This window comes from Pelodiscus sinensis, chromosome 2 (assembly GCF_049634645.1).
Source record: "Pelodiscus sinensis isolate JC-2024 chromosome 2, ASM4963464v1, whole genome shotgun sequence".
Classification (NCBI taxonomy): domain Eukaryota; kingdom Metazoa; phylum Chordata; order Testudines; family Trionychidae; genus Pelodiscus; species Pelodiscus sinensis.
Genome location: NC_134712.1, coordinates 29,450,265 through 29,462,382, shown reverse-complemented (window position 1 = coordinate 29,462,382; position 12,118 = coordinate 29,450,265). Strand labels below are relative to the sequence as shown.

The 12,118-nt window shown below is 43.1% G+C and overlaps 1 protein-coding gene across 1 annotated transcript in view; it reads right to left on the bottom strand.

Moving 5' to 3' along the window:
* The window catches only part of NUDCD1 (NudC domain containing 1), a 135,676-nt gene that overhangs the window by 15,345 nt on the left and 108,213 nt on the right, over positions 1-12,118 (bottom strand). The window contains exon 9 of the mRNA XM_075920212.1: positions 759-918. Coding sequence (XP_075776327.1) covers positions 759-918 — 160 coding nt within the window. The remainder of the gene's footprint in view (positions 1-758; positions 919-12,118) is intronic.

Here is a 12,118-nt window from a genome sequence, read left to right as displayed (position 1 = left end):
CTTGGGGACGCCTGGGGTTCTTAAGTTGATTCTGTATGTAAGTCAGAACTGGCGGTCAGTTTCAGCAGTGTCTGAATCTGGACGCCAGTTCCGACTTACATACAGATTCAACTTAAGAACAAACCTACAGTCCCTATCTTGTACGTAACCCGGGGACTGCCTGTATAAGTCTTAGTTAACTGGAATTTTTGACAAACTACGACCCCCATGAGCATATTACACTTGTACCCTATGCACTGCACTAGATGCTTTCTGGTTGCTGGTAGACTTTAAGGTGCTGGTTTTGAGCTAAAAGTTTGAAATTGCTCAAGAGACTGCCTTCTTTTCTCCTGGGCCATATGGGCCTAGTCCTGGACCACAGCTGAAGTCAAACTGAACCCCCTCATTATAAAAGAGGGCTGCCTGTGACCACTAAGCTCCCCTGGGTGGTCTAAAATAACTAAAATCTGTTGACATTTAAGGCCCATCTCTTGTCATTCTGTCAAGTATTCTTAAACTTCTTATTCACATACTTATGAACATTTAGTTAGGAAGAATAATGCATGGACCTCAACTTTTTACTAAATAATCCTTTGACTTCTAAGCATCTTCAGTCAAGGTACAAGCATCACCTAAACCTTTTTTAAATTGGTTCAACATTCAATTTAATTAGGGTAACTCATATATGAGCAAAACATAGATCTAATGGAAATGAGATGGCAAAATCTGGAATATCATTTATTAGAAAGATATGGGCCACAGAGCAGTTCATTCCATACCTAAAGCATTAAAAGTTGCAATATGTTCCCACATACTGTCTGGTTGGTTAGAACGTGGCTGCCAGAGAAGAGCATCAATGTCGTGCCGCAAACAGAAACAAGGCATTTCTTTGGGATCCACCACTGCTGAGAAGAGATACTGGTTGCTTCCAAGATTCACCTAAAAAAGATAAATTAAATAAATCTTGAAAATGTATTCAAAATTTGCAATAAAAATAAATAATAAATATAGTTGCAGATTTTAAATCACAATAAAAATAGCAGACTTTCTGTCATATATACAGTTTAGAGACTGGGTATAATTTTAGGACTAGGGATGTTAAATATCGGTTAATTGAATAGTCGAGTAACCTAATGAATTCTTATTGGTTACTCGACTATTCTATAGTCCCCAAGGGAGGGGCCAGCAGCCAGTGTGCTTCAGCCTTACTCCTGAGGAGCCCCCTGCCACTCCATGCTGCTGCCTCTCATACAGAGGCAGCAGTGTAGCGTGCCAGGCAGGAGCTGGCCTGGGAGTGGAGCCAGTTTAAAAAACAGCTCTCTCTGTGGACTGGCTGCCTGTAACCCTGTGCTGCTACCTCTGATAAAGGTAGGGTCATCTAAGGCTCCTGGACCTGGTACAAGCCAGAATTGAGCCAGGCTGCCTATCTCCTAATACACTTTATATGCAAAGCCGCCGCAGGGGTAGATCCTGGACCCATTTCAAGCCAGGACTGAGCCAGACTGCTGCCCAGCCTGCTAAAAAATTTACTGCCAAGGGGAGAGAGGGGGTAATGTGTATAGTCTATAGCATTAACTTATAAGCTTTTGCTTATCAGTTAATCAACTATACTATTACATCCCTATTTAGGGTCTGGTAAGATTTGCTTATAATACTCTTGTATTATTGAAATATATCATTTGTATCACTTATTTGCAATGTTATTGTAGCCATGTTGGGCTCAGACTCTGAGAAAGACAAGGTAGGTGAAATAATATAATTTAATGGACCAACTTCTGTTGGTGGAAGAGACGCTTACAAGCTACATGGAGCTCTACAGTTTGATGTCCTCTAGGCAGGCCCACTGTCAGTGGGGGAGGAGGCGGCAAATGGGGCAACTGGCCTGGGGCCAGCTGATTCTACAGGGCCCAGGGCTTCTGGTTGCCACCACTGCCCTGGGCCCTTTAAATCACCACCAGAGCACTGCACCCTCCATGCAGTTCTGAGGGCCAGGGGCTGGGGAGGCAGTGGTGCTGAGAGCTGGCTGCCTTGGCCTCGCCCCTTCCGCCTGAGTTCCTGATCCTCCAGGAGCATGGAGCTGGCTCCTCAACCTTTCCCAGAGACCTGGTGTGTCTGTCAGCTCCCCTCCCTCTAGGGTTATCAATTGGGGTATTGGGGTCATAAACAGGTTTCAACAAATCATTTCTATATATTTAATGGGGAAGAACTGTTGCCCAGTATAGAACAGGTTTGAAAGCACTGAGGGTATGTCTACACTACCACCCTAGTTCGAACTAGGGTGGTTAATGTAGGCAACCGGAGTTGCAAATGAAGCCCGGGATTTGAATTTCCCGGGCTTCATTTGCATGTTGCCAGGCGTCGCCATTTTTAAATGTCCGCTAGTTCGGACTCCGTGCCCGCGGCTACACGCGGCACGAACTAGGTAGTTTGCATTAGGCTTCCTATTCCAAACTATCTGTACACCTCGTTCCACAGGTGTACAGATAGTTCGGAATAGGAAGCCTAATCCAAACTACCTAGTTCGTGCTGCATGTAGCCGCGGGCACGGAGTCCGAACTAGCGGATATTTAAAAATGGCGACGCCCGGCAACATGCAAATGAAGCCCGGGAAATTCAAATCCCGGGCTTCATTTGCAACTCCGGTTGCCTACATTAATCACCCTAGTTCGAACTAAGGTGGTAGTGTAGACATACCCTGATATAATTTGTTTATTCCCCAAACATAAGAGATTCAAGCCATGACATTTTACTGACTCAGCTTGATCTCAATTACTAGATTTCTGAGGACAACCTTAATTACTACCAGGACAAATCCTATTCACTTTCCATATGCGAGTGGTCTCCACTGACTGCTATAAGATGGTTTATATGAGAGAAGAATAGTTACCCATAAGCAGGTAAACAAATCATTAGTGACAGTCCCTAAAACCTTAACTGTTCGAACTGGTCATACAGTGAAATTTGATAGATTTTTTCAATTGGAAGTTGAGTACATTCAATTTTTCTCCAAGCAAACATGACCTCTACATCAGTTTTTCTATGGATAAGGGGTATCCATGCATATCTGATAATCAGTAGCATGCAAGAAAAACAGCTATGCTTAATAACACAGTCATACCTCAAATCTGATGCCTAAAGTTAAGCTTCTAAATCCATATTTAGCCTGCGAACCAGCAGAAGAAGAGAGAGGAAGTGTTGACCTTAAGCTAAAGTGTACAGTCATATATAAATTACTTGGATAACCCATATGTGTTATCATGCAACATTTGACTTTGTTTCTCCAGGGGAAGGGAAGCAGAAGGGAAAGATACAAATCTTAGCTGGTGACAACTTTCAGAGGAGTAGGCATGTTAGTCTGTATCTATAAAAACAAGGAGTCATCCTTTAGCATGTTAAAGACTAACAGATTTATTTGGGCATAAGCTTTTGTGAGCCAAAACCACTTTGTCATGCATCTGAAAAAGTGGATTTTACCCATGAAAACTTATGCCCAAATAAATCTGTTAGCCTTTAAGGTGCTGCAGGACAACTCCTTGTTTTTTACAAATCTTAGCTGGACATTGTTTTAATGTGTTTGCTAAAGCAGGGGCTCTCAAACTTCTTGTGGAGGTTCCCCACATTATGCTGTAAAATCTCCAGGACTCAGAGGGCACGAGGGAACTTGGGGGTCCGGGCTTGGGGGTCCCTTGGACATAGGCATAGTTTTACTTCTATTTTGGGTGTAGGGGAAGTCAAGGACTGGCAGGGCTTGTGCCATCTCTGCACAGGTGGTCCAGGGAGGGAATGCTACCTCCACTCCTAACTCACCTCAGTAAGCCACTCAGTCAGTCTGTTGTGTGGGAGGATGCAGCCAAAATATATAACTAAAGGGGGGACTCAGCAAAAAATTTGAAAAACATTCAGGATGCAGGGAGAAGGTGGTTGGGGGCTGCGTGTGGGTAGTGGATAGCTAGGTGTGCAGGCAGGAGGAAAGTTAGGGGATGTGTGGCTACGTCTAGATTGTAGTTATTTTGGAATAAACTACTCAGGAATAGTTATTCTGAAATAGCTTATTTCAAAATAGCACATTTATACTGCAGGGAAGCCTCAAAATTAATCCAAAGCAGGCTTCCCTAATGTGGATGTGCTATCTTTATTTAGAGCCCCCGAAGGAATAACTTAGAATGGCCCTGGTGAGGGGCTGTTTTGAAATAGCAAAAATGGAGCAAAAATGGTGTTATTCTTCATATAATGAGGTTTACCGAAGTTGGAATAAGCCGTCTGTTATTCAGAATATAACAGAATTGCTGTGTAGATGCTCGCATAATTATTTTGGAATACTAGCTCTTATTTCGATATAACTAAGCCTTTTCCTGACCCTCAGCTGTGAGCAGCACTGACAGAACGTACACTTATAAACCTAGTTCATCCCAATGTTCGCAGTCAACCCGGGACAGACCAAACAGGAGTCTCACTCCATTGACAAGGTGGTGCTTGTCCAGTCAGGGTCCAACCCTACCGAATGGCTCCTCCAGCCAAAGCGGCTATAGAGAGGGAAATCAAGGACATGTTAGACATGGGCATAATTTGCCCTTCGGAGAGCACATGGCCTTCTCCAATGGTCCTAGTTCCCAAGCCGGACGGGGAAATCTGTTTTTGTGTGGACTACCATATGCTAAATGCTGTAACTCACCCAGACAACTACTCCATGCCATGCACAGATGAGCTATTGAAGAAACTGGGGCATGCTCAGTTCATCTCCAACCTAGACTTAACCAAAGGGTACTGGCAGATACCTCTGGAGGTAGCAGCGAAGGAAAAATCAGCCTTTGTTACACACATCAGCCTCTAAGAGTTTAATGTTCTTCCTTTCGGGCTGTGCAATGCACCTGCAATCTTCCAAAGGTTTGTGTATACTCTATTAGCTGGATTTGGAGAATTTGCAGTGGCCTATCTAGACAACGTGGCCGTATTCTCTGATTCATGGGCAGAGCACCTACAACACCTCCAAGATGTCTTCCAACATGTAAGGGAGGCAGGGCTAACAGTTAAAGCAAAAAAAAATGTCAAATTGGCTTGAACAAGGTGACCTACCTTGGACACCAGGTGGGTCAAGGAAGTATGAACCCTCTACAGGCTAAGGTAGAGGCTGTAATAAACTGGCCTGCCCCCAAGTCAAAACAATAGGTTCAATCCTTCTTGGGCTAGGTATTACAGGCAATTTGTACCACACTACAGTGAGGTTGTCACACCTCTAACCGATCTAACCTAATGGGGTCAAGTGGACTGATCAGTGCCAGGAAGATTTTAACCAGCTCAAGGCAGCTCTTATCATTATCACCACAGATGCGTCTGAGAGGGGTGTGGGGGCAGTTTTGATGCAGGAAGGACCAGATCAACAACTCCACCCTGTCATGTTTCTCAGCAAAAAATTGTCTGAAAGAGAAAGCCATGGTCTGTCTTGGAGAAGGAGTGCCATGTGATTGTGTATGCTCTAGAGAAGCTAAGACTATATGTGTGGGGGCAACGCTTTCATCTGCAGACTGACCACTCTGCTCTTCAGTAGCTTCATTCAGTCAAAACGACCATCAAGAAACTCCTTCAGTGGAGTTTGGCACTCCAAAACTTTGACTTTGATATACAGCACATTTCAGGAGCGTCTAACAAGGTGGCTGAAAGCCCTCTCCTGAGAGGCATTTCTGGACTCAATTACTTAGGACACTCTGAGTACATCTGTCATGGTACTCCACGGATGTGGAAGGATCTTGTTTAATTTTCATGTATTCTATAGTCTAATAAAGTGAGCATGTACTTATTTACTATGCTTTATCCCAGACCTCCAAAAAGAAATCTCAGTCAGTGTGGCCAGAAGCTGTTCAGCACTGTCTGCTATTTGGGGGGCGTGTCGTGATCAAGAGGGATGGCCAGCAGCCTGGAGACTTAGGGGTTAACTGTACCTAGACAGGTAGCAGTCAGCCAATAGAAATGCAGATAGGAATTTCAAACTAGGACAAAGGAATTTTTGTTTTTTCTCTCCTTTATCCCCGGGCAGTTGACTCTCCAGAGACTGAGGGAGACAGACAACATGTTTCTCTCCAAGAAAAGACTCTTCACCATCTGTAAGTAGGGTAAAGTTTTATTGTTTTATGGTTTGGGAATGGGAATCTGATGTCTGTGCATTTAAAAATGGCATTTCCTCTCCTTTGTAATTAAGTTTTTGGCCCATGGGAGTCCCCCTTAAGTATATTAATTGGTGACTTTTCCTTCTCGTCATTATGCTTGTAACAGGAGTATTGTGGTGATAATAAAAGTTCTTTCTTTTTTCTTAACCTGGTATTGCTTAATTTGTGTGTCCTGGTTTTACTTTAGGGCTGAGGTTTCCCAAGTGATCTCTTCCCTGGTTTTCTTACCATTACTTGGGTGGTGAAAGCAGATTTTTATCCTCAAAATGTAGGTTTTTTAAGATTTTGGGTGGAAGCTTTATACCAAAGCCTGGAAAGATAAGATTTTGGGGTACTTTTGTAGGCCCCCACTTCTGCATTCATCGTGCCAGAGTGGAGAACTAGCCATAACACACACTTATAGTTATTTCGGAATAACAGCTGTTATTTCGATATAACTTTGCTGTGTAGACACACCCTGTATGTGTAATGCCAGCAGACCCTGGTCGTCTGCAAACAGAATCGAACTTGAGAGCACTGGACTTTAGTGAATGAGTCACTACTGCATGAGCTAAAAGTCAGCTGGCTATTAGCTAAGGCTTTAGCGCAGAGTCATTATTCTCTCTAAGTGGTCTCAGTGCCACTAAATGGGATAGTACACCACACCCAGAAGGTGTGTGGGTTACATGTGCAGGCAGGGGAGTATCTTAGGGTGCAGACAGGAGGAAGCCATGCTGTGTGCAGGTAAAGGAGTATCCTGAAATAGCACTTTATTTTTAAATACATTTGAAATAAGTATGCAATTTGTATAGCACAAATTGCGTATCTTATTTCAAGTTTAGAGTGCAGCGTAGATATAGCCTTGGTAGTGTTCCCATTCTCGACTACCACATGGGTAGAGCTAGTAATCCCAGGTAGTATCGGGACCCCTTGACTTTCTGGCTACTGTAGTTGAATTGGTCGACATACTCTGGGTAGTGCCAGATGTAAGGGAGGGATAGGACAAACATCATCTCCCTTTGTGGAAAAGGAGAGGGTGGATGGATGGAAAGAGAAGAAGGAACAGGAATGGGGTGCCATGAGTTGTATTTCACCCTTTCTGACATGGCTGCAGATTTTAGGTCTGGAGTCTTAGGGTGATCTTGCGAAAGGACATGATTTCAGACTTGGAGAATAACGATGAAAACTACCTGGTCTTTATATAAACTCGGTAAGAAGGGACAGACAGCTGCAGCAGCATGGTTTCTGTGGCAGACTTCTTGGGCTTGGTAAGTGTCACTGGAGGACCAACAGGCATGGAAAAGCTGGATTCCTGAGGTTTGGGCTGCAGACAAATATGACTGTGGCCATTACCTGGGGGACCCTTTTCAAATTGGTGACTCTCCAGTCCACCCCAAAAGCAGTACTACCATCCTTCTAAGACAGTGGTTCTCAAACTATTTGGCCCATGGACCACGTGGCTCAACATAAACCTTTCCAGGGACCATCAGTTGCTAATGGAAACTCACCCTTAATTACATAATTATGCCTGAGCCATTTTGCTAGTGCTGCAGCTAGGGAGAATGGTTTAATTTAAATTGTTAAACAGATAAAGCACTTTAACTCTCATTTTAGCTTATCAAACTTCATTGTAAATAAAGTAAAATATTAATTTATGTCTAACAAAAGTTTTCAATGTTTTCTTATGGCAGGTGTGAGGAACCCTTTTTGCGTTAGGGGACACCGATGCACAGAAAAGTTTGCTGTGAACCACGCAAGCGAGATGAGCCAAGTAAGAAAAGCAAATATGGTAGGCGACTATATTGGCTTACCAGGGAAATCCTTGGTGAGCTTTAACACAAAAAGGAAGCTCATAAGCAGGGCTCGCCAAACTGCAGCGAGCCCCGCTCGCCAGCTGCACTGTCCGGCGATCTGCACATGCGCAGATCACCCAAACCCGGCTCTTCCGGGTTACAATCCACTCGCGATGGGCAAGTAGATTGTATTATTTGTCGAGCCCTGCTTATAAGAAGCGGAAACTTGGATAGATGACTAGGGAGGAGTATAAATATATTGCTTGAGAATGCAGGGGAGTAATCAGGAAGGCAAAAGCACAACTGAAATTGCAGCTAGCAAGGGACGTGAAGGATAACAAGAAATGTTTCTACAAGGCATGTTAGCAATAAGAGGGTGATCAGAGAGGGTGTGGGACCCTTACTAGATGGGGGAGGTAACCTAGTGACAGATAATGTTGGAAAAGCGGAAGTACTCAATGCTTTTTTTGCCTCTGTCTTCACAGATAAAGTCAGTTCCCAGACTACTGCACTAGGCAACACAGTATGGGAAGGAGGTAGGCAGACCTCAGTGGAGAAAGCCAGACATACACAAATCCATGGGTCCAGATTTAATGCATTTGAGGGTACTGAGGGAGTTGGCAAATGTCACTGCAGAGCCGTTAGACATTATCTTTGAAAACTCGTGGAGATCTGGAGAGATCCCAGATGATCAGAAAAAGGCAAATGCAGTGCCCATCTTTAAAAAAGGGAAGCATGACAATCCAGAGAACTACAGACCAGTCAGCTCAGCCCCAGAAAAATCATGGAAGGGATCCTCAAGGAATCCATTTTGAAACACTTGGAAGAGGGCAATGTGATCAGGAATAGTCAACATGGATTCATCAAGGGCAAGTTGTGCCTGACCAATCTGATTAGCTTCTATGATGAGGGACATGGGGAAGTCAGTGGATGTGATATACTTTGACTTTAGCAAAGATTTTGATATGGTCTCCCACAATATTCTTGCCAGCAAGTTCAGGAAATATGGATTGGATAAATGGAGTGTAAGGTGGATAGAAAGCTGGCTAGGTTATCAGGCCCAACAGGTAGTGATCAATGGCTCAATGTCTGGTTGGTGGTCAGTTTCAAGTGGAGTACCCCAAGGATCGGTTCTAGGACCAGTTTTATTCAACATCTACATTAATCATCTGGATGAGGGGATGGATTGCAGCCTCGGCAAGTTTGTGGATGACACTAAGCTGGGGGGAGAGGTAGATATGTTGTAGGGTTGGGATAGGGTCCAGAGTGACCTAGAGAGATTAAAGGATTGGGCCAAAAGAAATCTGATGAGGTTCAACAAGGACAAGTGCAGAGTCCTGCAATTGGGATGGAAGAATCTCAAGCATTGTTACAAGTTGAAGACTGACTGGCTAGGTAGCAGTTCAGCAGAAAAGGACCTGGGGACTACTGTGGATGAGAAGCTGGACGTGAGTCAACAGTGTGACCTTATAGCCAAGAAGGCTAATGGCATTAGGAGGCATTGCCAGCATATCTAGAGAATTAATTATTCCCCTTTATTCGGCACTAGTGAGGCCACATCTGGAGTATTCATCCCATTCTGGGCCCCCACTACAAAAAAGATGTGGACGCACTGGAGAGGGTCCAGTGGATGGCAACCAAAATGATTAGGGGCTGGAGCACTTGACCTACGAGTAGAGGCTGAGGGATTTGGGCTTATTTAGTCTGCAGAAGAGAAGAGTGAGGGGGATTTGATAGCAGCCTTCACCTTCCAAAGAGGATGGAAAGACGCTGTTCTCTGTAGTGATGTATGGCAGAACAAGGGGCAATGGTCTCAAGTTACAGTGTGGGGAGGTCTAGGTTGGATATTAGGAAAAACTATTTCACTAGCAGGGTGGTGAAGAAGTGGAATGAGTTACCTAGGGAGGTGGTGGAATCTCCATCCCTAGAGTTTTTTAAGTCTCGGCTTGACAAAGCCCTGGCTGGGATTATTCAGTTGAGGTTGGTCCTGCTTTGGGCAAGGGGCTGGACTCAACCTCCTCAGCCCTATGATTCTATGATACACCAGTGACATTTTCCTTTATTATAGGGACAAAGGAAGGGCTGCTTCATAACTTCAAGCATTATTCAAATGGCAGAACAATTTCCTGTGTTCTCTGCATTAGAGTGACCATAATGTACAGGGCTGTCAGATATCTTTGCAAATGGAGACAGGAATGGCGGCTTGAAGTCCCTTCATTAGGATGATTGTGGAGACTACTATAAATCTAGCAGTTTGCTGGTACTTGGCACCAAAGCAATCAGCACTGGCACTACATACATAAGCATAATCCCAGCTCCCTTCTGGCAATCCCATTAGAACAGCGTTATTATTTAGGCACCTCATGCTATTAATCTTTGAAGCCAAACTTTCCACTAAGAATTGCCTCTGATGTGTGAGTGTCATAGTACTGGTTCACTGGATAAGACATGATCATAATACAATAGGCTAAGGCAGGCAGCACAAAATGAAAGGCCAGTAGTTCTCAGATTTTCTGCTAATCCTTAGCTTTAAACAGTTTTTTTTATTGACGTGTCTCGATTTTTCCCTCCTGCATTCATATACCAGAAACAGAGAAAGTAATGTAGACACTATGTATCAGTATACACTCACCCAGATGGCCCAGCTGCTTTTGGTTTTCTGAAAGGCTACAATCAAAGCTGCCAAAATACAGCAAGGTATTTCCAATCCGAAATCAAATTTGTATTGAGGCACCAAATCTGATACTTTGTACACTCATTTTAATAGAGGCAAATAAAAATAAATAAAATATGCTTATTTTCTCTAACTTTTTCTCTGAGTTACTGCCATTATCTATTCAATTTTAGTCAGCTGTTTTTCATTCAATTTAAAAACTTTTACTTTTATTCTTTTATTAAGAAGGGAAATTTATTTGTCTAATTATTTTGGCATTCATGTTTACCAATCACAATCATGGATTTTATTCACTAACATTTCACTCCATCATTACTATTAGTATTGGACTTGGAAGTGTATTTATTTTTGTATGAATTTTAACTTATTTGACAGATAGCATTAGAAATACAATTTGAAAATAAGCTACCTTCAACTGCACATGTATATAATACAATTTTGGAGCTGGCACTGCCTAAAGGGAGTAAAAGCTAAATTTACATTCTAAAAGAACACTATTATTGAATTGTACCACTTCAAATAAAGAATGACAAAGCACATTATGGCAATAAAAGTAATAATGATAATTACTCAAGCTAGGGCAGGTTAGGCATTTTAAAACTCACTACTCAAAACACTAAATTTAAGCAGAAGAGAATAAATCTAAAAACAATATTGTAATATCTAAAAAACTTTTAAAGAATAAAATTATAGAGAATATAAGTACATTGTGCATTTCAACAGGAAATACCAAGAAGTAACAAAAACATTACCACAAATGTGTAAGGAAAGTGTGTTTGTGTGTGTTGGGGACGGAGGAGGAGCAGCAGCCACAGCTTCCACTTCTGAGCAGAGGCACCGGCATAGATAGGCTCCCTGTCCCCCCCAGCTCAGTTGAGACTGACTGTCTGGGCACAGCTACCTCCCACATCGGGCAAGCTTCCCCAGGCTGTGTCTACATTGGCGTGATCTTGTGCAAAAGCGCTTTTGCGCAAAAACTTGCTGCCTGTCTACACTGGCCGCAAGTTCTTGAGCAAGTACACTGACGTTCTAATGTATGAAATCAGTGCTTCTTGCGCAAGAACTACGATGCTCCCGCTCAGGAAGAAGCCCTCTTGCACAAGTGTTCTTGCGCAAGAGGCCAGTGTAGACAGGCAACATGAATTTCTTGCGCAAGAAAGCCCTATGGTTAAAATGGCCATCAGAGCTTTTTGTGCAAGAGAGCGTCTACACTGGCAAGGATGCTCTTGCGCAAAAGCACATCTCTTACGCAAAAGCACTTGCCAGTGTAGATACTCTCTTCTGGAAGAGTTTTTGCACAAGAACTCTTCCGCAAAAGAATTCTTGCGCAAGACCATGCCAATGTAGACGTAACACATGGTCAGCCCCTGATCCTTTGTCCAATAGCCAAAATTTGGTGAAATTTTCCTGTTATTGAGCACAAAGACTCATTTGAAGACCCTCTTAACATTTTAATTACTTTTGTTTGATATTAGTCTCCTTTTATTTGCGTGAGGAAGGAGGAATAGAATTGTAAAACTTACTGCCAGTGT